This window comes from Carex rostrata, chromosome 8 (genome assembly GCF_964058835.1).
Source record: "Carex rostrata chromosome 8, lpCarRost1.2, whole genome shotgun sequence".
NCBI lineage: Eukaryota > Viridiplantae > Streptophyta > Magnoliopsida > Poales > Cyperaceae > Carex > Carex rostrata.
Genome location: NC_135925.1, coordinates 7,999,091 through 8,026,349, shown reverse-complemented (window position 1 = coordinate 8,026,349; position 27,259 = coordinate 7,999,091). Strand labels below are relative to the sequence as shown.

The 27,259-nt window shown below is 35.1% G+C and overlaps 1 protein-coding gene, 2 long non-coding RNA genes and 1 pseudogene across 4 annotated transcripts; 3 read left to right on the top strand and 1 right to left on the bottom strand.

Moving 5' to 3' along the window:
• The first annotated feature begins 1,400 nt into the window (after positions 1–1,400).
• On the top strand, positions 1,401–7,860 carry LOC144557814 (aspartic proteinase PCS1-like; annotated as a pseudogene).
• An 888-nt stretch (positions 7,861–8,748) lies between these two features.
• Positions 8,749–26,456, bottom strand: LOC144557812 (indole-3-acetaldehyde oxidase-like). 2 transcript variants are annotated; one of them, XM_078306421.1, is made up of 10 exons: positions 26,204–26,456; positions 13,264–14,901; positions 12,856–13,115; positions 12,565–12,774; positions 12,060–12,278; positions 10,358–11,320; positions 10,010–10,105; positions 9,655–9,753; positions 9,139–9,328; positions 8,749–9,040 (listed from the first exon to the last, which is right to left on the bottom strand). In XM_078306421.1, the coding sequence occupies exons 1-10, from the start codon at positions 26,343–26,345 to the stop codon at positions 8,832–8,834; spliced, it is 4,026 nt and encodes a 1,341-aa protein (XP_078162547.1). In that variant the 5' UTR covers positions 26,346–26,456; the 3' UTR covers positions 8,749–8,831. The 2 variants fall into 2 exon arrangements, with proteins under 2 accessions (XP_078162547.1, XP_078162548.1); XM_078306422.1 differs by lacking the exons at positions 8,749–9,040; positions 9,139–9,328; positions 9,655–9,753; positions 10,010–10,105 and adding an exon at positions 10,155–10,180 and having other exon boundaries at positions 10,246–11,320.
• LOC144557815 (uncharacterized) lies at positions 18,048–19,980 on the top strand. The gene is made up of 3 exons (XR_013512801.1): positions 18,048–18,412; positions 18,993–19,052; positions 19,757–19,980. It is a non-coding gene; the product is annotated as an uncharacterized LOC144557815 (long non-coding RNA).
• LOC144557816 (uncharacterized) lies at positions 23,063–24,996 on the top strand. Its single transcript, XR_013512802.1, has 3 exons — positions 23,063–23,428; positions 24,009–24,068; positions 24,773–24,996. It is a non-coding gene; the product is annotated as an uncharacterized LOC144557816 (long non-coding RNA).
• Positions 26,457–27,259: the final 803 nt, after the last annotated feature.

Here is a 27,259-nt window from a genome sequence, read left to right as displayed (position 1 = left end):
TAGGTGGTGGAGATGTGTGCAGTGCCTTTGCCCAACCATGGTTTCAAGGAGCACTGGATTGCATACCGACTGAGGAAAGCCAGCGACATTTGCTCGTGAGAGATCTGATGGATGTTGATACTGGTACTTGGGATGTGAACCGGTTAATTCAATATTTTGGCTATACAAATTGCATGAAAATCCTTGCTAATGTAGAACCTCCGACCCCTGGAGCTCATGGTGACAGTCTCATCTTTAAAAAGTCTAGCAATGGAATATATTCGGTGAAATTAGGATATGAGCTGCTAAGAGATCCGCATGTTAACCTATGTGCTGGTACAAAGGAACTATGGGAAATAGTTTGGAGGAGGAGTTCGGTGCTTCCAAGGGTAAGAATGTTTCTTTGGAAACTAATCCATAAAGCACTGCCACTTGCAAAGATTATGCAACGAAGATTTCCTTCAACCAATCCGATATGTGCAGTCTGTGGCAGCCATGAAGAGGATGTGCCTCACTTATTGCATCACTGTCAATTCGCTAGAGCTTGTTTCCTAGCAGGGCCTCTAGGTCTAAGGACCGATGTTTTGAGTGGCAGCTTTGAACAGGTCCTTCAAGGGATATCAGACAGTTTGGATGATGATCAATGGCTCATATATGTCAACTCAGCATGGGCTGTATGGCGCTGCAGGAACGATCGAGTTTATGGTGGTAAACAACCCGAGCTCGGCCAGTTCATGTCATATCTAAACAAGGTAAATTGGGAGTCAACACTGGGGGCTGCTCGCAAATTTTATGTGATGTCGGGTCGGGTACAGCAGCCAATTACCTTGTCAGAGATCCGAAATGACTTCTATTTTTACTTGGATGGCTCTTGGGCAGAAGACTGGTACGGGGGAATTGGTGTGGTACTGTGGCACAAGGATGAGTTGGTTCTATACAAGTCAAAGGCTGTTAGGGGATGCTGCCCGTTGCAGACTGAAGCTATGGCCCTCAAAGAAGCAATTGTTCTGGCAAGTAACAAGGGGATAGTTTCGTGTTCCTTTTTCTCGGACTGTCTCACTCTGGTTCAGATTTGCTCTAGCCCTCAACCTCCTGTTGATGTCGATTGGCGTGCTTTCGATGAAATTCTGGAAATTTGGAAGATGTTGCAAGAAAACAAGTCTTATGTGTGTCTCCATGTGCAAAGATGCCAGAATGATTTGGCTGATGATTTAGCAAAAAAAGGGAGAATAAATGGTTGGGACCATTTAGGCTTTACATTCCCCAGTTTTAATTCTATAAGTTGATAGCAGAGAGGGTGCTGTAATGGGGCGGGCAGAGGATTTGTTTTGAATTTAATTTTCCTGGAAACAACATCTGTCTGAGAGGAAATTGTAACTGACCTACGGGTCTTTTGATAACAAAAAAAAAAAAAAAAAAAAAAAAAAAATTGTGCAACTGCACTTTCACGTAAAACCAACAACAACCCCATGATTCTGGCCCTCAGAACCTCAAAAATTTCATCTTTAGCTGTGAGACAATCCCGCAAGTTAACATTTCACGGCAATGTCAGTCTGGTAATCTCCTTGTCAGTGGGGTCCCCTCCTCAGGATGTCTCTATGGTACTCGATACTGGAAGCGAACTCTGCTGGCTTGTATGCAACTCCACTTACCCTAACTATTTCAAGTCCACTTCTTCTAGCACGTACCACGTCATTCCATGCAACTCCTCTTCTTGTCAGACGCAAGTGCATAACCTTGTAATTCCAGCTGACTGTGACCAACAAACCCAAATGTGCCGAGTGTCAGTCTCTTATGCTGATGCGTCAACTTCCTCTGGCATCCTCTCATCTGACTCGTTCCATCTCAGTAATTCAAATCCGAGCACTCAACTGCCACTTCTTTTTGGTTGCATGGACTCGACATTTGACTCGGCTTCCACCCCCACGACCGGGTTATTGGGTATGAATCGAGGGTCTCTATCCTTCATTTTGCAGTCTGGAATACGCCAGTTTGCATACTGCATATCGGACAGGAATGATTCAGGCATTCTACTTTTAGGAGGTGGCGCTTTTCTTCCACCATTGAATTATACACCTTTGGTACAAATTTCCAGGCCTCTACCATACTTTGATAGGCTAGCCTATTCAGTACAAATGGAAGGAATAAGGGTCTCCAATTTGGTACTTCCAATACCAAAATCAGTCTTCTTGCTTGATCATACTGGTGCTGGCCAGACAATGCTTGATTCCGGAACTCAATTCACATTTTTGCTTGGCGAAGCATATTCTGCACTAAAGAAGGAATTTTTAAGGCAAACCAAGAACATTCTAGCAGAACTGAATGAGCCAAATTTCGTGTTTCAAGGGGCATTTGACACTTGTTTCAAGATACCACAAGGTCAGCTACCGCCGACCAGGTTACCCGAAGTGGCATTGATTTTGCAGGGTGTAGAGGTAACGGTTACCAGTGAATTGTTGCTGTACCATGCACCTGATGAGGTTCGAGGCAATGATGCTGTATGGTGCTTAACATTTGGTAACTCTGATTTGGTATCTATTTCAGCTTCTGTGATTGGGAACCACCACCAGAAAAATAGTTGGGTCAGTATGACTTGGCAAATGATAAAATAGGATTTGCACCTGCAAGGTGTGATCGAACGACCTGATGACTTCATTTGATTACTTAAACCAGTCGTACTAGCTATATCTGCATTTTTGTTTAGTTTACTTTTGTGCTTCATGGCTAGATAATTTATGCGTTTTTTATTGTTTTCAGTATTAAAAGAAAAAGCCTTGTACAGTACTTGTGCGTTGCAGAGGTTGTTGATGGTTTTGTTGTTTACTGATTAGAGGATATTAAATACTTTCTAGAGAGTTTAGATCTTGATTAAAGGATGAATCTTGAATAAATTAACTTAAATTACAAAACAAATAAATAAATGTAACAAACATGATCAAACGTAACACATGTAGTCATAGTGTGATCAACACGTGATGATTGTCATGTGCTATGAATATTCCTTTAAATTTAATCAAAGCATGACACGTAAAGTCTGATTTGATCACGTTTCCATCTCTATCAAGGGGTACGCATGCACCTTTCCTTAGCAAAAATTGGTAAATCGTATACGATCAGAAAAAGCCCATTAATGTAAAAAAAGAAAAAGAAAAAAAAAAGTGTATTTGTCGAATGCAATTCTAATCCAATTGGCCTGACTAAATTGCGTCCGACCCCTAACACCCCTGGCCCATAACAAACTGTTCTTGATCTAGAATATTAAATTTTATTGCCTGTCCCTGCATTTTAAAATTATTGACAATAATATCCTATTTAATTTTTTTTTTTTTGTCTATTTGCTCAATGTGTGCATTTAGCTATTTTTTATACACACATAAATTCAGTTATTAACATGCCATCAGAATTCATGAATGCATGTATTCAAAGCGCTATTTTTGTTTACATTGTTTTTTTTGGCATCGAATTGGCACATCAAAATTCGTGCTAACAAGATTTAGATGATGAAGTCATGAAAATAAAAGTCAGTTCTTATTAGAAAAGGGACATGTAACTCAAGGGTTAAAACCAATATTGATAACTTTATTCCATATAAATATCATAGGAATATTTTACACAGATACACAATCAAGTTCTAAAAACCATATGGAATCCAACCAGTGCTGCATTATTTCTACCTTTCTAAAGGAGTAGCTTTGCTGACATTGTAGTTGTACACATTGTGGTTCGACACATTTCTCAAAGCAGTAATAGTCTTTGACATAGCTTTGCTGACATTGTAGTTCTACACATTGTGGTTCGACACATTTCTCAAAGCAGTAATAGTCTTTGACATCGTGGTTCGACACATTTCTCAAACATCAATTGTTGATTTTATGATTTCTGAGGAGATTATATTTCTGGAATATATATGTTATATTTATTACAACAATTCTTACATCTATTTATGCTAAAATTCTATCTAAGTTACCGTTTGTACTATTTTGCTATTTATGTCTATACGGTACACGTTACCGTTTATTTTATTTCTATAAAAGCCTATTTCCTATTTCCTTTATTCTTGACCTCTTGATCTATGATGAGTGTCTGAGATCAATTCTTCTATGTTTCTTCTTTATTTTCAACACTCTCCATGAAGCTAGGAATGTATATGTCATACAATCCGAGCTTGCTAGTGATAATCTCAAAATGTGTCGGATCCAAACCTTTGGTAAAAACATCCGCTAATTGATCTTTACTTCTCACAAACGGTGTTTCTATTTCTTTGGCTTGGACCTTCTCTCTAATAAAGTGACAATCCACTTCTATGTGTTTTGTTCTTTCATGAAACACCGGATTTGATGCAATATGTCGAGCGGAATTATTGTCGCAATACATCTTCATAGGTTGATCAAATTTGATGCTCATATCTCTAAGTAGTTGTTTGATCCATATTAGTTCACTCGCGGTGGATGCCATGGCTCGGTACTCCGCCTCCGCGCTAGATCGAGCCACGACATTTTGTTTCTTACTTTTCCATGTGACTAGATTTTCGCCTACAAATGTGCAAAAGCCGGTGGTGGATTTTCTATCAAAGCTACCGGCCCAATCTGCATCGGAATAGCCACATATTTCATTAGAATTATTTTTTTTCATTTTTATGCCTTTTCCGGGATTTCTTTTTAAATATCTCAATATTCTATTTACGGCCTCCAAATGAGGCGTTCTTGGTGAATGCATAAATTTACTAATTTGACTTACGGAAAATGAAATATCCGGACGTGTTACTGTGAGATAAATTAATTTTCCTACAAGTCTTTGAAATTGGTTTATGTCTTCTAATGGTTCACCATCCTCGGTATTTAATTTATATTTTGTATCAATTGGTGTAGAGACCGGTTTGCAACCTAGTTTACCGGTTTCTTTTAGCAAGTCTAAAGTATATTTACGTTGTGAAATGAAGAGGCCTTTATCCGAAAATGCTACTTCTATTCCTAAAAAATATTTTAAGTATCCTTGATCTTTAATGTCAAATTTTTCTTTTAGTCGGGATTTGATTTTTCTAATTTCCTCTAAATTATTTCCAGTAATTATTAGGTCATCTACATATACCAACACAAGGGTTATATTTTTTCCTTCATTTTTGGTAAATAAGGAGTGGTCGGCACTACTTATCTTAAAATTACATGAATTTAAATATGAGCTAAGTTTGTCATACCATGCTCGAGGAGATTGCTTCAATCCGTAGATTGATTTGTTTAACCTACAAATTATATTAGAATTGTTTTTCATTTTATGGCCGGGTGGTAGTGTCATGTACACCTCCTCTTCAAGTGTTCCTTGAAGAAAAACATTTTTTACATCCATTTGGTATAGGTTCCAATCATTGTTTACCGCAATAGAAAATAAAATTCTAACGGTATTCATTTTTGCTACCGGTGCAAAGGTTTCGTTATAATCTATACCATAGATTTGAGTATATCCTTTGGCCACTAATCTTGCTTTATACCATTCTATGGAACCATCACTATTGAACTTGGTTTTATATACCCATTTGCATCCAACGGGTTTTTTATTTTCTGGTAATGGAACAATTACCCAAGTTTCATTTTTCTCAAGGGCTTTTAATTCTTCTTCCATGGCCTTGCACCATACCGGGTTTGTCATTGCTTCTTGGTAATTATTTGGCTCAATTTCTTTTTCAATAGAAGTAAGAAATGCATTGTATTCGGAAGAAATATTTTTGTATGATACAAATTCTTCTATCGGATATTGTACCGTATAGGTTACAAAATCCCTAAGTCTAGTAGATGGTTGAGTTATTCTTGAGGATTTTCTTGTCATTGTAGTTTCTTCTTCCTCACTATTATTGTTATTATTTTCTTCCTCCTCATTATTGTTATTATTATTATTTATTGCTTCTTCATGATTATTTGATTCATTTTCGTAGTCCTCATTTGGTATGAAATCTAAATCATCTAAGAGAGGTGCTATTGGTCTAACTTGATCATTTTTAAGTGGTTTATCATTAATCTCACTCTTTTTAAAATATGGTTCATCTTCACAAAATATCACATCTCTAGATATAAATACTTTTTTTATTAATTGGGTCATAGCACTTATAGCCTTTTTTATATGGTGAATACCCTAAAAAAATAGCTTTTGTTGACATAAAATCAAACTTGTCTTCTCTTTTAATGTGAACAAAACATACACAACCAAAAACTCTTAAATGATCTAGATTCTTTTTTTGTTGGTAAAGAATTTCGGTTGGACTCTTATTTTCTAAAGTAACACTAGGTAATCTATTAATTAGATGTGTAGCACAAAGGATGGCATCCGACCAATATATTTTTGGAACATTATTTTGAAATAGTAATGCACGTGTTATTTCTAATAAATGTCTATTTTTTCTTTCCGACACTCCATTTTGTTCGGGAGTGTTTATGCAAGTTGTTTGATGTATAATTCTTTTTTCTTTAAAAGGACTAGTAAAATTTTTATTTACAAATTCCGTTCCATTATCCGACCTAAAAATTTTAAGTTTAGCGTTGAATTGAGTTTCTATAAAACATAGAAATTCTCTAAAACACAAAAAACCTCATCTTTTGATTTAAGTAAATACAACCATATAGCTTTAGAAAAATCATCAATAAATATCACAAAATACTTAAATCCATTATACGAATTAATTGGGGCCGGACCCCATACATCGGAGTGGACTAAATCAAACGAGGCTTCACTTCTACTAGTGGAAAGTGAAAAGGGAAGTCTCGTTTGTTTTGCCAACTTATATATATCACAATTAATACAACTAGAATTTGAAAATTTTAAAACACTATTTAAGATCTTGTTGGAGGAATGCCCAAGTCTCTTGTGCCATCTATCATAATTAATTGAGCTTGCGGAAGCACAAAATTTTAATTTTTCTAAGTCCAAAAGATAATGTTCATTTCTAAGAAATCCTTCACCAATCTTGTCCCCGGTTACCCGGTCCTGAAATATTACATTTTTATACGAGAATATTACATTACAGTTAAATTCTCGTGTTAATTTTTTAACCGAAAGTAAATTTATAGGAAATGTTTTTAAAAATAACACGTTACTAATTTTTTTGTTGCTCAAAATAATTTCCCCTAAACAATTGATTTTTTCTTTCATACCATTTGCTACGGTCACATATTGGTCATTTTTTGGTATTGTCAAATTTTCAAGGAAATTTTCATTTCCAAACATGTGATCGGTTGCACCACTATCAACAATTATTTGGTTAAATAAATTAAAATTATTTGAGTGAGATACAATACCACATGAGCTAGCCGAATTTTGAGCAAGCAACGCGGATAATTGTTGAAGAATCTGCTGCATTTGATCCCCTGACCCGCTTGACCCGCCAGCTCCTTGCTTGCTTGAACCCGGTTCACTCAAATCATTTGGTTTATTAAACAATGGGTTTTCATTTGGTTTAATTAAATGTGGTATTTCGGTTGAGGCAGAGAAGCCCCCACGCAAGCCTCCTTCTTTCTCTTTCTTTTTCTCTTCGTTCCAACCTCCTCCTTCGCCTCTCTTCAAATCCATCTCCGTCCACCACTTCGGCCGAAGGTTTGGATGAAGAAAATAACACTTCTCGGCCTTGTGACCCTCCTTCTTGCAATGAGAGCACTTCTCACCTCTTGAATTCGACCAATTTTGATGATTTTGAGAACTAGGGTTTCGGTGATTTTGGGGAAATCTTACGGCGTGGCCGTGGGGGTCGTGTCCCTCGCCATGGCTGGCTTGTGGACCCCCCATAGCCTCCCGAAGTGAATCCTCACGCTGAATTTGGTTGACTACCTCGGAGAAGGTAGGGAGCTCGGGTGCTCGAATGATTTGTGACCGAATGACCTCGTAGCTTGAATTAAGGCCGGTGAGGTATGAAAAGATTTGATCCTCCTCTTTTCATTTTTTGAGTTCTTTAGCATTTGTTGTGAATGGTCTATAAACGTTGAGTTCATCGTATTTCTTTTTGTGAGAAGCTAGGTATTCCATATGGGTTCTGATTCCTTTTTTTCCTTGTTGAATTTCTAGATGGAGGCGATAAACATGAGAATGATTTTGTTGTTGCCCGTAAAAAGCCCGAATTTCTTCCCATAGTTCTTGTGAGGTGTTACAATCTTGGAGAAACAAGTCAATGACTTGTTGCTCCATGGACCCGTATAACAGAGACATAACTGTATGGTCTTCTTTTTGCCATTTTCGGATTATTAGTTTTTCGGCCTCAGTTGGTTTATTTGGGTCTAACGGTTTTGGTTTTGCCTTATCTCCTGTGATGAAATCAATTTTGTCCCTACCACTAAGGGTAATAGAGACTGATTTGGCCCATGATATATAATTCGTACCATTTAGCAATTGCGAAGTGAGTTTCGATGGGTTGGTAGCCTCGTAAGATTGCTGCCCCCATTGATCCATTTGTGCACTGCTTGTGGAGAATTTCTGCTTATGAGTATGATTGAGGGATTATCGGAAGCTTGGAGCTTTGTCGGATTATTGGATATTATCAGAATCGAGCCTGTAGCTCTGATACCATGTTGATTTTATGATTTCTGAGGAGATTATATTTATGGAATATATATGTTATATTTATTACAACAGTTCCTACATCTATTTATACTAAAATTCTATCTAAGTTACCGTTTGTACTATTTTGCTATTTATGTCTATACGGTACACGTTATCGTTTATTTTATTTCTATAAAAGCCTATTTCCTATTTTCTTTATTCTTGACCTCTTGATTTATGATGAGTGTCTGAGATCAATTCTTCTATGTTTCTTCTTTATTTTCAACATCAATACAATACAATACGACAGCATGTACAAAATATCTGTGTAACAATAGTTATACCCAGTTTTCCAAGTACTTCTCGACAATATCCAGACCACACAATTCTTTCACCGTTGGCATAGTTGTGGGAACATCCATCGGGAAGGTCACAGGAGAGCCTGTCAATCTGTCAAAGGTAGAAAACTCTAATCTTGCTGCTCTAATTGCTTCTCTCAATGCACAATGAACTGATGATGCAAGAAGTAACGGTGGTTCCCCAGATGCTACAAACAATAGTTAAAGAAAAACAGTTGAATATGGCTTTTCAAATGAACTTAAGTCATCCAAATCTAATTAAATGATTAAAGAAGGGAGAGTACACCTTTTGATGAGAGCACACGGTTTGTGTTGTGAGGGCTGTTTATAAATTCTACATTGAACTCCTTGGGGATAGTGTCTACTGTTGGTATTTTGTAATTCCATGTGCTATCATTCACTGCCAATCCGTCAGAATTTGTCAAGAACTCCTCATACAGAAAGAAGCCAACACCGTGAATAAAACCACCTTCCACCTGCGTGAGAGAGGCAGGGAGAAATTAAGGATGCAGCTTAACTTGCTTTTAAGTTGTTAAAAAAGAAACAAATGCCAATAATCCAATAAATAGTTCAATTTTTAAATTTAAAGCCTTCCTACTAATCTTAAGCTTTTAGGGGCAACTGCCAGTAAGCATTCAACAAAGTTAGGTTCCCTGTCCCAGGTACTAGCCCTGCCAAGCCTCTTTATTAAAATTGTTCTTTCTTCCAATAATTATTTTTGAACGATTGGACAGTGAGCAAATAATGAACCATCCTTATCTTTGGAGAAAGTTTATCGACATTAAGACACAAGATAGCAAACCTGGCCTAAGTCCACGGCAGGATTCAGACTCTTGCCACAGTCATATGCAAGGTCACTTCTTAGTATTTTGGTAGCTCCAGTGAGAACATCAATCTCAACCTATAATTGCCAAAAAAATTCTTAGAAGATGTCAAATTAATATAGTTTTTAAATAGATAGAACAGGCATTAACATACAAATGCTCATAGATATGGTACACTAAACATTAAAAAAATTCAAAAAATAAAAATAAAAAAGTAATAATAACACACTAGTATTTACTGAAATTATGTCAGCACCACCATGTCAGTATGTCAAAAGAAAGCTTGGGTACTAGTACTACGATTGAAGAAGGGAAAGGAAAAAAAGGCCACACCTCACTAATGGCAGCTCCATAGTTTATGTAGTTGGAGGTAGATTGTTCAGGAATCCAGAACGAACTAGCCGATAGGTTCACATTTTGTGCAGAAGCCTGCAATTAAATAATGCAATGAACTTTTGAGTTAATATAATGCTACTAAAAAGCCTTATATATCCTATGGTACAACTATAAAACAATAAGGTTTTGTGCATACTGAACGTTTGATGAAAAGATACAAGTAAAACTGTAACTTATGAAATAATTAGATAAAGTCTGTTTATAATTTGCACAATTAAATATTAAATAACTAGATAAGCTGAGGTGTAAACAAACCACAAGTAAATAAGAACAAATAAAACTAACCAGACCAATCAACGCTTCCCATGAAACCACACCCCTCTCCTGTTTTGTTTTATCCTTCAGGGGTTTCAACCTTTCAACAAGCATATTACAAGCAATCCGAACTGCCTCACAGCTGCTCTCTGATGTTGTGCTCCCACCAGTGATCCCTCCCTGGATCAAAGTCAAACTATCTGCCTGAACAACACGCACTTTTTCTAAAAGATCCTCATTTTCCTCCAACAATTCCTTCAGACCGAATGCTGTCATTTGTTTTACTTTCGTCCATAGACCTTGTCCCATCTCAATTCCTCCCACTTCCACAACTATTGATCCATCATTAAGCACAGATACTCTCCCTGGGGCTTGTTTTGTATTCACTTTGTATGAAATTGGCACACAAGAAATACCCCGTTTCTTCCATTTGTTTACACTATTAAATTTTTTTATCATCTCTGCACGCGTTTCATAGCTTGGAGTGGAGGCCAATTGATCAAAAAGTGATGGTAGTGTATATGTGAGGGCATCTCCAGCACTATTTTCAAAGAAAAATTTAAGGCTCTCATGATCATGAAGATTCTTTCTCCTAACCGCATTAGTATCCAGCCCAAGTTCGGAAGCAACATGTTCTATTATTGCTTCAGCAATGAATGAGCCCTGCACATTACCTGGGGCCCGCATGACAGACTTAGATGTGTTGTTTGTCTTGCACAACTTTATGTCGAAGGACAGGTTACCCCAGTTGTATTTGTTCATGGCCCCTATCATAGCATCCGGTACAGCAGGGCTACAGTCTCCAGATATGCCAGCATTTACTCTCAAGTCAAGGTGCAAGGCTGTGATTTTTCCATCTGACTTGAAACCCACGGTATAGTATGCCTTGGTTGGATGTCGGCCTCCTATCATTATCATGTCAGTTTGGCGTTCAAGGTAAATCTTGACAGGACGTCGAAGCTTGTGTGCTGCAACAGCACATGCAGTGATGACCTAGAATATAACAAATGTAATTATTTAGTTAATTTTATATACAAAATTATAAACGAACATTTCCGTAGGAAATTGTATGCTTCAGCACAACAATCAGCCACAGAGGAAGTTGGTCTTGTAAAGGTTGAATTAACAATTAAAAAGAGTGAGTCTATGGTACTATGCATATCACAGGTTGTTACCGTGCTACGGCTCTATATTAGAGTTTTTAAACTCTAACGGTCGATCCGAACCGTTCATCTTGTTCTCCATATTAATATGCGTTTGAAGACCAAATTTTTCAATTTTTGAAATTTTTTTACTATTTTTTTAGATATTTAGAAAATCACTTGATCTGAAAATTCTGGACCATCCAAAAATAGTGATTTTCAATAAATCTAAAAAAATAGTAAAAAAATTTCAAAAATTGTAAAATTTGGTCTTCAAACGCATATTAATATGGAGAACAAGATGAACGGTTCGGATCGACCGTTAGAATTTAAAAACTCGAATATAGAGCCGTAGCGTGGGACTTTAAATTATGTTATGATTTGCAAGCATGGTCAAATAAAATATATGACCCACAACAACAATTAGCAGCGTGGCGGCCACAGTCCCAATGTTGTTGGATCTAGTGAGTGAGACCAAAATGGTATCTAGATCAACATAACCTGTTTCATTTTCTTGAAGCACAAGATCTGAATGAACTTCAGAAATACATATAAACAATCATAGTTAGTTTTGGGTTCAGAAGACTCACAGGCATAGCCCTAAAAGCCTTTGCACCAAAACTTCCTCCGATTCTTCTAGTAATAACACGCACATTGTGGAATGGAATGCCAAGAGCCTTCGCAATCTGACCTTGAGTAACTTCAGGCCATTGAGTTGCTGCATAAACTGTCATGCAGTTATCCTCATCAGGAACAGCTAGTACTACTTGCGGCTCCATGTAAAAGTAGTACTGTGAAGCTAGTTTAACCTGAAAGAAGATGCATATAAAATTTAGTCTCATGTAGTAGTTAATTAATATTTTTTGTTTTAGTTTATGAAGTTTTTAAGTAGAGAAACGGGACGGTTTTCATTGTTATAATCCTATTCTTGCATACTTAGCTGTACTGTATGTATGAATAAACTAGCTGGGACAAAATATAAAATCAATATGGTAAAGGAAGATTTTTCTCTATTAAATGTTGATAGGGAGTGTCAATTAATTTCCTTGCGAATGGGATAAATGATTATCTCTTTGATTATAGCCTAAGAAGTACCTCAGCAGATTCAATTTTTTGGTCGGCTTCAGCCATTCCTTTGGAGAAGTTGCCAATTTGTTTGGGATAGAACATTGGAGGAATTTCGAAGTAGCTGTTCTGCTCAATGGCATCTTCAATAGACAAAATTGGTGGCCCCAAATTATCCGTGGAATATTCGATTACTGCTTGTTTGGCTGCCATGTTGGCAAATCTCTGTGTTTCTGCAATCTATAGGAGTGTTATTTTTTTATATAGATGAATGAAAAATTTAAACTGATCTTGTTAAAAATTATGAAGTAATGTATGTACCACAAGACTAAGCGGTTGACCGGCATATTCAGCAAGAGAATCTGCAAATATTGGCTCAGTTCCAAATAACCATCCAAGACCAATATTTTCTCCTCCTTTTGGGATGTCTTTGGCAGAAACAACCGAGACAACTTTAGTTGATGCCAGAGAAGATTTGAAATTAATTCCCTTTACATGAGCTAGAGGCTTTGAGCTGTAAATGAATGCTCCATGAAGGCAGTCCTTTGGAGTAGGGATATCATCCACATAGACCGCTTCCCCTGTCAGAAAAGGCCCAATTTTCATAGGTTTATATCAACGGTAATAGGTAATTAAAGCCACTAACCTTAAAAAAAACTGTAATTGGTAATCGATTCTAATTTACTACCAGTGAATTTTGCATCTAATTACTACCAGTGAAAAGCATACCTGAAGCTTGAAGCTCTGCTCCAGCTTTCTTAATTGGCTCACCAACTGGGCTAAACTCTGAATTTACCAATAATTCTTGCCGCGAAGAGATAGAAATGTCATCATCATTTTTGGATTCCATGTGTGACTCACCATTTTGGTATTCAACAGGAATAAGTTTTTCAGGATCAAAGAAGGAATTGGCAATGGGATAAAGAAACTTGAACAGAAAACCAACAACCAAGCTGACTCTATACTCAGGATGAGCTGTGCTATTTGTTGGTACAATCACTTCTCTGAGTAACCTTATTGCTTCTAGTAAAACTGATGCAGTGACAATTTTACCCTTGAGAAAATCCTCAACCTTCTTTGCTCTAATTGCATGCTGAGTGCCATAGGCACCAAAAGCCAGTTGTATGTTATCCACCACAACATCTCCTGTTTTTTCATCAATTATAGTTTGCGCCAGAAAAGCAGAGTTAACATAAGAAACAGCATTACCAAGAGGGCGAGGAGATGCCCGGTATGTTTCAAAACGGATAGTGTTGGATGAAGCCCAAGAAGGGATAAAGATGCTCAAAAGAAGTGTTCTATAATCACATGGAGGTCTCTCCAGGAATTCCTCTAGTGTAAGAGTAACCTTTTCTGATCCCTGCTGGATAGAAACATTTGAGCTGGCAGCAAGCAGAATGGTTGCAATGTCTGACTCGAATTGTTTTCTTTGTGCTAAAATTAGATTCCCTCCTACACTTGCTATGTTTCGGACAAATGGGGATGCCACTTTGTTCATATGATTTGAAATCTTATTAAAAACCAAAGTAGAAACTTTATCTTCCCTTAAGACTTCAATTGCTTTCGAAATGGTCACTGCTGAACCCAATTCTACTCCATCATTACCCCTCTTAATTATTGAAAGCTCTGGGATACCACGTAGATCAATAAATTTTTCATGCAAATCTTGATCTTTGTACACACCACTGCTTGTATTCCCTACAACAAGCTTGACATTGTTTGCACTAAACAAATCTGAACTAAAAAGCGCATGCAAATGTTCAATACTTTTCGGTCGGTGCCAACCATATTCTATTATTTCAGACTCCTGGCTATTTGAAGTACTTAATGTTGATTTAATCTCAGCTTTTAGGAAATCAGGAAATGTGCACACTCCCCCAATTGAGTAATTTGGCAAGCTTCTTGCACATTCAACTTTGTTCCCTTTCTTCCAAAAGGTATTCAACCCCAAATCTTCCAAGTCAATATCAGCTGCAAAGCTCTTACAAGCATCTACTAAGGGCCGGTAACCGGTGCATCGGCAGAGATTGCCAGAAATAGCCTTCTCGGCTTCGGAAACAGTGATTTTAGAGAACCCATTTGGAGGGTCCGGCCTACTAGCATCTTTGTCGGCATTGACGAGGGAGGAGAAAAGAGACATGGACATGCCAGGGGTGCAAAACCCACATTGCGAAGCATGAAACCCGGCAATCCTTTGGTGGATAGCATGGTAACCATCTTTGATGTTACCAAGACCCTCTGTTGTTGTTACCGAAGAGTGGTTTATACTGCCCAGAAGGGTTAGGCAGGAGCTTGCTGACAAGTCGATCACCTCATCTGTTGCTGGGTCGTATTTTGATAGAAGAACAACACAGGCCCCACAGCCACCTATAAAGGCATAAAAAAATTATAGTAAAAAAAATTAATTTTTTATCTAAAAAAATAAGCTTTTTTGGTAGTATGTTTGTGTATGTGTGGCTATTTTCACATGTGCATATTTGGGTTATCACCTAATTGGACCAAAAAATAATTTTGGTTACTTGGTCAAACAAGATTTTGATGGAATTGGTTTAGTTAGAAGGTTTTTATAAGTACCAGTCATCACCCCTACCAACTATAGCCGAACCCAAATTGGAATTATAAGAATAGAAGAGTGCTCGTTCTCAATTCCACAATTCATCTTTTCTCTCACTATTCTACCTATAGCTTAACAAACATTTTATGATTAGTTATACTTATACTAGCAATTTATGTTGTTCTAAAGTTCCATTTCATAGGGTCTAACTAGTTTAAGCACATATGATACTTAATTTATACATATAGTGAAATGTCTTAAGGCTTTATAATTTCTTATATATACCTTACAATTTATTTTATAAAACTTTATTTTATACTAAAGCATGACTCATATAGATAGCATATAGTGTGTCATAGTAATACTTCCTGAATTATTTCATTACAAGTATAATTAGTTGGCCATTGTTGTGCATATCTTGGGCTATTTCTAAATTATGTTGCATGGATTTTAGAATGATTCTGATGATACAAAGGTATAATATTTTGCATATTAAGTTTATTTCATGAAAACACATGTTTTGAAGAACACGGTATACAAGAGAAATATGTTTTCAAAAATAAATTTGAACAAATGTGATTCGTGTGGATATTAGCCAAGGGACCGCATCATATTCGTGATTATATTTCAAATTTAGATCAACCCATGCTAGTCCAATATATGGGGGAATTTCATATATATCCCTCAAAAGTTTCAATATTACGTATTTATCCCTTCAAAATCAGTAATTACATATTTATATGTTTTAAAACATTTGTTTGTATGATTTTTCAAAGATAAATATGTAATTATTGATTTTGGAGAGATAAATATGTAATATTGAAACTTTTGAGGGATATCGATGAAATTTCCCCTTAATATATCGCGAGGCATGTCATGTTCATATTTCATAATATTTTAATGGAATAGCCCAACCCAATGACGAAGCCCAAGAACTTTGATAGCAGGGGCCTAATTTTTTTTATTTTTTTTAAGAAAAGCCCGTAGGCAAGCAGGGGCCAGTTTGATGTATACTAACAATTTATCAAATCGAATGAAATATTTAAATTAAATTCAGAGTCAATTCAAGATTAAAAAAATTCTCAATTTTAATTTTAAATAATAGATGTAAAAAAAAGACGCCAAAGTGTGTATGAATCACTGAGGTTTTCCATAAATTTAATTTTTTATTGGTACGTAGAAATTATTAAATAAATAAATACTAACACGCACTTAAAAAAATTTAAATAAAGAAAACTGTATATCATTAATCTCCAATATCTGTTCTGTAGAATTATTGAATTTGATTAGAATTCTTGGTTTCAGATTTCCTAAATCCATGATGCGAAAGAAAAATTAAAAACTCTAAAAAACCAAACATGATAATTATGTTGTGTTGAAAAGGATTTAATTTTCATAATCATAAAAATATTTTGCATTTAGAAAATTTTAAGCGCAAATAAATATTTCTTTCAAAATATTAAAGACATATAAACTGATAAACAACATGATTAATTAACAACGCAGTAATTCAATAGAGAAATAAAATATATAACTGTCAAAATAATATTATATCTTAGACACATCAAACACATAACTTTTTAAATAAGAAGAAAAAAAATGCAAGAGTCAGCAATAAAAAGAGAAATTATATCTGATGTGTAAAAGTATTGATGATGACTAAAAAACTGGGAAGTTTTAACAACTCTTTATATTTGAAAATGATGTCATTGCTTGCATAAAACTTTTATCAGTTTCTTGAAAAGTCCAAATTGCTTTCACTTTCCAAACATTTTTTTTATCAGTACTTCCAAACAAAGTTGGAAGATCCATTGTCAACCTTTATCTTTGACTGATACGTGTAAATTATTGATCTTCTTGTAGAAATTAAGGTACTTCTTAATTTGAAGGTTTAGTAAATATTAAGAATCAAATATTTGGATTAATTATGATGGCTAAAATTGCTTAGATAAATTATATATATGTTCTCCAACAATAGTAAAGAACAAATAAATCAATTGTGAATAGAAGTCTGTTCCATTTTCGAAACAGGGAGGCACATATTAACAACCAAATTTATTTGACAACTATAAAAACTGAATGTCCATGTTAATTATATTTGAAAGAAAGAAATATAAATATATTATTATCATTTAGATATAATGTATATAAAACTTTGTACGATCTGAGATTTTTTTTTATGAGTCACTAAATGTTATTAAAACTAAGATATTAATTTTTCCATATAACTTAATAAAACAACTAATTAAGTTTTTTAAATACAAAGATATGGTATTTCAGTATAAAAGTTGTAATATTCCGTTACATCGAGTATTATTTTTATACCGATAAATTTAGGAACAAATAATAATTATATACACGTCTTGAGTTAGGATCACACGTGTGATTGTCCATATAGAAAATATTGTAGGAACTCTCACAAAAATTCAAATAATATCCCATTTAATTTTTAAAATAAATATATTCTTTAGCGGGTCTCAGCAATTATGAAATAAATACAAATCAAATCCTTATTTAAAACCTCGATTTGAGTTACTTCTTTTCGATAACCTCTCGAATTTAGCTTCAGTTGTAATTTTCAGATGGACAACTGTTAGTATTTCAATCACAGATCACTCATATCAATTCGGATTGGAATGAAATTTAATACCTGAAAATATAACTTCATGATCTACAACTTTCGTGTAGAAGACTATCCTAAATTCCAAAAGTAGGATTCTCCATAAAATTGTAAAGTCAGTAAATATTTCAGTTCGGAGACTGCAGACCTTTATCGATCATTTTTATCTTTTCTCCTCACTGGAAATTAGGATTAAGGTGAAACTAATTGCGTTAGAACCGTAACAGAAAAACTTACAACTCTTACATTTTAACTTTCTTCAAATTTCGAACTTATAATTCCAGTTATTTCAATCTTAGAAGACAAACATTAAAACGAAATTCTGTCATGGTCTCAAATCCGAATTTACAATATGTTGGTCCACTAAACTCAAGCCCAAAAATCACAAATCATCTTCTAAACCTAACCCTACCTTATATAAAGCCTCTCCACAGCCACCCCCCTTCTTTTCCCTAACCCTAGCCGCAGCACCTTTTCCCTCATTTCAGATCTAAACCCCTGCTGGACCCAAACCGGCCAGCCAACTTCCGAAGAGAACCACCGCCTATACGTCCGTATTTTGGAGAAGAGATCAACATGAGAGTTGTAGTGCTCGACGATACGGAACCGTGAGCGCTGGATTCATCCCAATCGGAGTCTCGACTGCTGAGAACCGTCCAAAACAGTGACTGCTGCGCCTACCTTTCCTAAACTGCAAATTTCAAGTAATAGAGTTTCAATCATAAATCTCATTTTTCTTAATGATAAAATCTTGACTATTAAGTTGTATTCTTTCTATAATAAACTAAAAATATATTTATTTTGATTATAGATACTCATTATTATTTTAATAAATATTAAATGAATATCGTTTCAGATTCGTGATACATCTGAAAACTTGTTCACTTTGATTTGGTTGCTGGATGTATCATCTCAAATTAATAGTTTGACTTGGTTTAAATAGATGTAGTTAAATTATCCTATATGTTTAACATCTTTTCATAGTTTATAATTATTATTTCATTAAACTACATCTAAAAATAGTTGTGGAATGAAGTTTGAAAACAATATATATATTTCCTTGATCAAAGATTTTGGATTCCTAACTTAACAGGTTCTGGATTCTTATATAGCTTATTTAATTTGAATTATAAAAGAGTTATAAAGTGTGAATCAAAATAATCAGTGACCAAAGTTTAAAAATTAGAACTAATAATCTAGGGTTATAATGATAAATATAAAATTTTAGAAAATAAGAATATGTGAACTCAAATCTTATTAATTAGAGATATGTTTATTTCTTAGGTTCGACTTTCGAGGAACTGAGAGACGTAGATATCGGTCAAGAATTTACTACGCAAACAGGTGCGGGTTCCTGGTCTTTTTACAAATAATACAAAAAATGCATGGATTGAGGTAAGTAGTCCTTTTTCTTAATCTGGTGGATAAACTGCATGTTGTGAATGTCGAACAATCGTTTGAATTTGTGTAGAATTGCATGATAGGAACTCTTGATGCATGAAATTGAATTGATAGAAATTGAATTGTGAATTTGAGAATGGGGAACTTGAATGAATCGTTTTAAATTGGGGCCGTCCGTGTGAGGCGGCTCTGCATGTGTTTTTGAAAAGCGGGCTGTCCATGTGTGGCAGCCCAGTGTGTGAACAGGACAGAACAGAACAGAACAGAACAGAACAGAACAGAACGGGTCGCCAAATTCGCGGCGGTTCGCCGGATGGGTCCCCGAAATGGCCCATCTAGAGTGTGATAATCGGGTCGTCCTTGCGTGGCGATTCGCCGGGTTTTCATGTACGGGCATGGATTCCCAGAGTGTGGAATTTTAAAACCTTTTGAAATGAGTTAAAAAGGGGCGGGAATAAAAACTGGTTATTTTAAAGTGATTTGCATATCCGAATTGATAGGGACATGGGGAAAAATTCAAAAACCTTCTTTTTATGTTATTTGGGGAAATTAAATGCATTGATTTGTAAAAGCACCGGGCTGGAACTAAATCCCGCGCTGAGAGTTAGTTCGATCTCTCACCGTACCACCTGTTATGTGGGTTCCAGGAAACGAAGAAGAAAGCATGGAGGAAGGCCGCGGGTGAGGAAACTAGCGGAAGTTGTTAAGATAGCCACTCTCTGTTTATTTTATATTTGTATGAACAATATATTGTGTGGACATGGCAGTGACTGTTTGACTAGCCATGTCTGACATATTGTCCCTTTTCTGTTTGTTTGTGAACTCCATTTATTTTTAAATAAAGTGGCTTGTTGAATGTTTTTATTGATGATGTATGTGATGTGCTTAACGCCTAGCGCATAAATGCGCGGCGGGTTGTCCGGGGGTGTGACAACTTAGTTGGTATCAGAACCAGCACATACAATATCAATAATTAACCGCTGAGTGAGTGCGCATTAAGGTCTCGTCTTTAGAAATCCATAATTGATTTAACATCTGACCATATATATTAAGCGTACTATTTAGCGACTAAAGTTAATAAGAAATTCTGAATTGAATAGGTCTAAATTTATTAAAGTATTCCACTAAATATCGGGTTAATGATTTGATTTGACTTGTCATTAATATACTAATATTAGTGTAAATATACTTGACTTTTTAGATCAAATTTTCAGGTTAAAATTAGACTTTAATTTAGTGATCATGTAAGAAATTTAATTAATTTGATTAATTATGGCCCAAGATATTTTTCTTTTACTTTCATCACCGTATATAATATGGGAAATAAATAATTCCCAATCTAATTGTTAACTAGTTACTATATATGTTCTTTTGTTCTCATCATTTTTTTTTCGTGAGGCGCATTAAATTCTTAATTCTTGAGCTACTTGATCATTAAAGAAAGAAAACAAAACATATTAAGTTTATTACCGAACAAATGGAATTTCGGACATTGGTGGGTCAAATCTTTTTAATAAAATTCCCCCGTTTTGCATTAATATTTAATACACACTTTGAATGTAGTGTAGATTATGATAAACACTATGGTACTTGTACAGTCCAAAAAATAAAAAATAAAAAAAATAAAAATGCAATATCAACTTTTGGCATGCAAAAGACTATAAATTTTAAAGTTAAAGCTTCTATAAAAAAATATTTACAATTTAATTTTTAACTCATTGCTTTAGAATATTACTGAGATAAACTTGCTTTTAAGCTAATATTACTCGGTCATTGTGCAATTTACAATTTTAATCAATAATAGATGGAATAATTGGAATAAATTCTTGATTGATCATAAACGTACTGAGATATCTTATTTTTATTATTTTGTTATATATTCAAAAAAAAAAAAATTAGCGTGACATATAGAAAATTTTGTAATTTGTATGTATATGCTATTTTCCTATATGATCCATTTTTTTTTTTTTTTTTTTCTACATACAATATTGACATCTTTGGATATTAAGTTCTTTTGTTAATTTATTTTTATAAAACAATTATAAATAATCAATCTTATCTTATAAAACTATAGAAATGGTGAGGGGACGCCTCAGAACCAGAATCAATGCTAACAATAGAGAAACCGTCCCACCCACTATCGATGCCCAAGCTGAAGCCAATCACTTGCAGACCCTCTTACAAGGTCTTGAGAGAGTCGCTCGAATTGCCATGGAATCAGAACAGAGAAGACATCGAGAAGTAGACCCATTCTTTCATCTCTACCGCTCATTCAATTCTCTTCATCCCCCAACGTTCGATGGGACAGGGGATTTTGCAGTGGCCGAAAATTGGATCACCAATATCAAGGACAAATTCCAAATTCTTCGGGCCCCAGAGGAAAATAGAGTGGAACTAGCCACCCAACTTTTTGAAGGACCCGCTCGATTCTGGTGGCAAGAAGCGAAGCGTCGGACCATAGGACCCGTGAATTGGGTAGAGTTTGAGAGACTATTTGAAGGAAGGTATATGGATATAAGGTCACGAGAACTACTTCGCCAGAAGTTCACTAGTCTTAAGCAGGGAATCGATCGTGTGACGGAATACAATTCCAAATTCGAAAACCTAATGAGGTACGCTCCTGACATTGTCCAAGATGAATTCCGCTTGAGGCAACAATACCTTGGTGGTCTAAACCCTCGCCTTGCCCAATTGATCGACATACCAGGAATAGACAAGTTGCCTGATCTCATGCTGCGGGCTACTACAGCAGATTCCTATGAGACACACTTTAGTCAACTGAACGGTGTTAGAAATATTAGACTAAGGACGGAGGATACTCCAAGGTCAACTCCAATTCGGTGTAATAACATCGGCTTGAGAACCAACTTCTACCCCAACGAGAAACCTTGGTGCAACCATTGCCATAAACCTCACTTAAAAGAGCAATGCAACTACGCCAATGGATTGTGTCACATATGTCTCAAATCAGGACATTTCGCTAGAGAATGTCCATACAAGCCTCCTCAAAGCAACATAATTCCGAATCAAGGAAACATGAGGCTAAGGACCACTAACAGGAGTAACCACACCAGAGTAACAACATCAGAATTTCACCAACATGAGTTTAATTAGAGTGGCGCAGCAAAAGCGTAGTGAAAATATTTATGATGTTATATTTGAATTTTGAGGACAAAATTCATTTCTAAAGAGGGGAGGAATGTAGCATTTAGTCACAGTCAATAAAAGTAATTACGATTAGTGTTTGAATTTTGAGGACAAAATTCTTTTTAAGGGGGAAAGGATGTAATATTCCGTTACATCGAGTATTATTTTTATACCGATAAATTTAGGAACAAATAATAATTATATACACGTCTTGAGTTAGGATCACACGTGTGATTGTCCATATAGAAAATATTGTAGGAACTCTCACAAAAATTCAAATAATATCCCATTTAATTTTTAAAATAAATATATTCTTTAGCGGGTCTCAGCAATTATGAAATAAATACAAATCAAATCCTTATTTAAAACCTCGATTTGAGTTACTTCTTTTCGATAACCTCTCGAATTTAGCTTCAGTTGTAATTTTCAGATGGACAACTGTTAGTATTTCAATCACAGATCACTCATATCAATTCGGATTGGAATGAAATTTAATACCTGAAAATATAACTTCATGATCTACAACTTTCGTGTAGAAGACTATCCTAAATTCCAAAAGTAGGATTCTCCATAAAATTGTAAAGTCAGTAAATATTTCAGTTCGGAGACTGCAGACCTTTATCGATCATTTTTATCTTTTCTCCTCACTGGAAATTAGGATTAAGGTGAAACTAATTGCGTTAGAACCGTAACAGAAAAACTTACAACTCTTACATTTTAACTTTCTTCAAATTTCGAACTTATAATTCCAGTTATTTCAATCTTAGAAGACAAACATTAAAACGAAATTCTGTCATGGTCTCAAATCCGAATTTACAATATGTTGGTCCACTAAACTCAAGCCCAAAAATCACAAATCATCTTCTAAACCTAACCCTACCTTATATAAAGCCTCTCCACAGCCACCCCCCTTCTTTTCCCTAACCCTAGCCGCAGCACCTTTTCCCTCATTTCAGATCTAAACCCCTGCTGGACCCAAACCGGCCAGCCAACTTCCGAAGAGAACCACCGCCTATACGTCCGTATTTTGGAGAAGAGATCAACATGAGAGTTGTAGTGCTCGACGATACGGAACCGTGAGCGCTGGATTCATCCCAATCGGAGTCTCGACTGCTGAGAACCGTCCAAAACAGTGACTGCTGCGCCTACCTTTCCTAAACTGCAAATTTCAAGTAATAGAGTTTCAATCATAAATCTCATTTTTCTTAATGATAAAATCTTGACTATTAAGTTGTATTCTTTCTATAATAAACTAAAAATATATTTATTTTGATTATAGATACTCATTATTATTTTAATAAATATTAAATGAATATCGTTTCAGATTCGTGATACATCTGAAAACTTGTTCACTTTGATTTGGTTGCTGGATGTATCATCTCAAATTAATAGTTTGACTTGGTTTAAATAGATGTAGTTAAATTATCCTATATGTTTAACATCTTTTCATAGTTTATAATTATTATTTCATTAAACTACATCTAAAAATAGTTGTGGAATGAAGTTTGAAAACAATATATATATTTCCTTGATCAAAGATTTTGGATTCCTAACTTAACAGGTTCTGGATTCTTATATAGCTTATTTAATTTGAATTATAAAAGAGTTATAAAGTGTGAATCAAAATAATCAGTGACCAAAGTTTAAAAATTAGAACTAATAATCTAGGGTTATAATGATAAATATAAAATTTTAGAAAATAAGAATATGTGAACTCAAATCTTATTAATTAGAGATATGTTTATTTCTTAGGTTCGACTTTCGAGGAACTGAGAGACGTAGATATCGGTCAAGAATTTACTACGCAAACAGGTGCGGGTTCCTGGTCTTTTTACAAATAATACAAAAAATGCATGGATTGAGGTAAGTAGTCCTTTTTCTTAATCTGGTGGATAAACTGCATGTTGTGAATGTCGAACAATCGTTTGAATTTGTGTAGAATTGCATGATAGGAACTCTTGATGCATGAAATTGAATTGATAGGAATTGAATTGTGAATTTGAGAATGGAGAACTTGAATGAATCGTTTTAAATTGGGGCCGTCCGTGTGAGGCGGCTCTGCATGTGTTTTTGAAAAGCGGGCTGTCCATGTGTGGCAGCCCAGTGTGTGAACAGGACAGAACAGAACAGAACAGAACAGAACAGAACAGAACGGGTCGCCAAATTCGCGGCGGTTCGCCGGATGGGTCCCCGAAATGGCCCATCTAGAGTGTGATAATCGGGTCGTCCTTGCGTGGCGATTCGCCGGGTTTTCATGTACGGGCATGGATTCCCAGAGTGTGGAATTTTAAAACCTTTTGAAATGAGTTAAAAAGGGGCGGGAATAAAAACTGGTTATTTTAAAGTGATTTGCATATCCGAATTGATAGGGACATGGGGAAAAATTCAAAAACCTTCTTTTTATGTTATTTGGGGAAATTAAATGCATTGATTTGTAAAAGCACCGGGCTGGAACTAAATCCCGCGCTGAGAGTTAGTTCGATCTCTCACCGTACCACCTGTTATGTGGGTTCCAGGAAACGAAGAAGAAAGCATGGAGGAAGGCCGCGGGTGAGGAAACTAGCGGAAGTTGTTAAGATAGCCACTCTCTGTTTATTTTATATTTGTATGAACAATATATTGTGTGGACATGGCAGTGACTGTTTGACTAGCCATGTCTGACATATTGTCCCTTTTCTGTTTGTTTGTGAACTCCATTTATTTTTAAATAAAGTGGCTTGTTGAATGTTTTTATTGATGATGTATGTGATGTGCTTAACGCCTAGCGCATAAATGCGCGGCGGGTTGTCCGGGGGTGTGACAAAAGTGCTACTAAATAAAACTTAAGTATTTAAGATTGCAGCTCTCTGCAATAAGAACATATTGTATTGTTAACTAATCCCATAACTAAATAAATATAAGCTAGACAGGGACAGGTATCATTATGTTAAGAAAGTTCTTGCTAATCAATATTATCTTTCTTGGTCTGTCAATTGGCCTACAGCATCAGATTCTAGATCTAATGAGAAAACTTTAATATTATGCACTATTCCTCCAGAACATAAACTATCATATTCATCCTTTAGAAACTGAAAAGGACATTACAATTATACTATTACTATTGTATCCTAAAGTAACCGGTGTATATAATTCTACTGCTTACTCCCAAAAATGAATAGTTCAGATATATTTATCCAAAATTCGAACCCTGATCTAGATGTAAGAAAATTAAGAAACTCTGCTTTATAGCTAAGGATTTATTGAAAATATATTAATTTGTTTAACAATAGTAAAAAATAACTAATTTTAAAACCGATATTTGAAATGCGATCTATATTATATATATATCATGTAAATAAAAAAATTAATTTAATATAAATTTAACTGCTGTTTATTGAGGAACTTGAAAAACAACGTTAACGGCCCATATTTATTAACCTTAATGGAATATTAAATGATATTTTGATTGTAAGAAATTTAATACACAACTAATATATAATATAATACAAATGATATGTCCATATTTTTTTTTACTTACTTTGAAAAAACTTATTAAAAATTGTCAGCTAATTTATTGTGAATTGATTTTACATGAAAAAAAAAAAAATACTTCATTGTGAATCGATTCAACTCTATTCAAAACAAGAGACTAATAACAGTTACAGTGTTACTTCTTTTTGTTTCTTTTAGTGTTGCTCTTCAATTGAATACTGAGTACTGACTTGACCTTTACCAAACAGGAACACAAATCAACGGTGGTTATATAGCGTATTTATCTATTGGATATTCATGTTACACTGCCCATCTCAATTCGATATTTCAGTTTCGCAAGAAATAATAAGATTCTGGTTTCTGAAATAGCATGCGATGCATATTCAGCTACGCATATCTACTTCTATATCATCTACTCGAATCTCGTAAAAAAGAATATAGAGAGAAATAGCTCGGGAGTAGTGAGTAGTGAGTACCTTCACCGCAGCCGAGTTTGGGGCCTCTGAAACGGGTTCGGGTCCGGATGAATTCCAGCAGGGACATAGATGGATCCGCATCTGATATCTCGTACCTCTCTCCATTCAAAGCAAAGACGAGCCTCTCCGTTGCCGCCACCATTGTTTCCCTCTTTCACTTTCTTCCACTCTTTCTGGAGTGGAGAGATAAGCTAGCTATAGCTTTATCAAACCAAGCACTTGCATATATGGATATATATATTATTCGGGTTAGTCTCCAACTCTCCCAAGTTCTTTAAAAATTGTATTCTATTGCAAATTGGATGGCTGATTGCGACCTTTAGCCATCTAAAATTGGTCAGCTTTCTTGGTCCAGAGAGAGAGCGCGCGGACGACTGTTGTTCTTTCATCAGCAATGTTTAGTTGTTGGCACGTCTCTAAAGATTCCGTAGTGAAATTACTTGGTAGCTTCTAGCAAGGATTTAAAAAAAAGAGAGATATTAATTGGAATATTTTGGATTCCTAAATGGATTCTGCAATAAATTTTTAGGCTGGCAATTTTAATGAATTAGTTATATTAGTGAGATTTATTGAGTTCAATACTTGTTCGGACTGTTTCAAAATACACATTTTTTTAAATTGATATGAATATTCAATTGAATTGAAATATAAACTCATCAATTTCAATTTAAAAACAGTTATTAAAATTATTACAAGTTTTCTTAAAATAAAAGATATTTTAACAATTATCATTAATTAGTTTGAAAATCTAAACTTATTATTTCAACCACCCTTAAATTGAATGAATGTATGAACCATAATACTTTGTTGAAGATAAATAATCAATTAGAGGTCAATTAGTATAAATTAGTAGATATAGAAAATCATGTAATAAGAAAATGTTTTAATGGTTATTTATATTATGTAGCCTATAAATCGGCCACTTTTATTAATATCCTTAAAAACAACGCCAGGCCCACGGGCGGCCCAAAACACAAGCGGAGCGCCCGTGGCTGGGGCGCCCCATGGCCCTTTTTTTTTTTTTTTTTTTAGAGATTTTAGTATTTTGATTTGAAT

Coding starts and splice junctions, on each gene's coding strand:
- LOC144557812 (XM_078306421.1), bottom strand. CDS start 26,345: ATGGTGGCGGCAACGGAGAGGCTCGTCTTTGCTTTGAATGGAGAGAGG. Junction 14,902..26,203: donor CAAACTCGGCTGCGGTGAAG/GTACTCACTACT, acceptor ATGCCTTTATAG/GTGGCTGTGGGGCCTGTGTT. Junction 12,279..12,564: donor AAAAAATTGAATCTGCTGAG/GTACTTCTTAGG, acceptor ATCTTCTTTCAG/GTTAAACTAGCTTCACAGTA.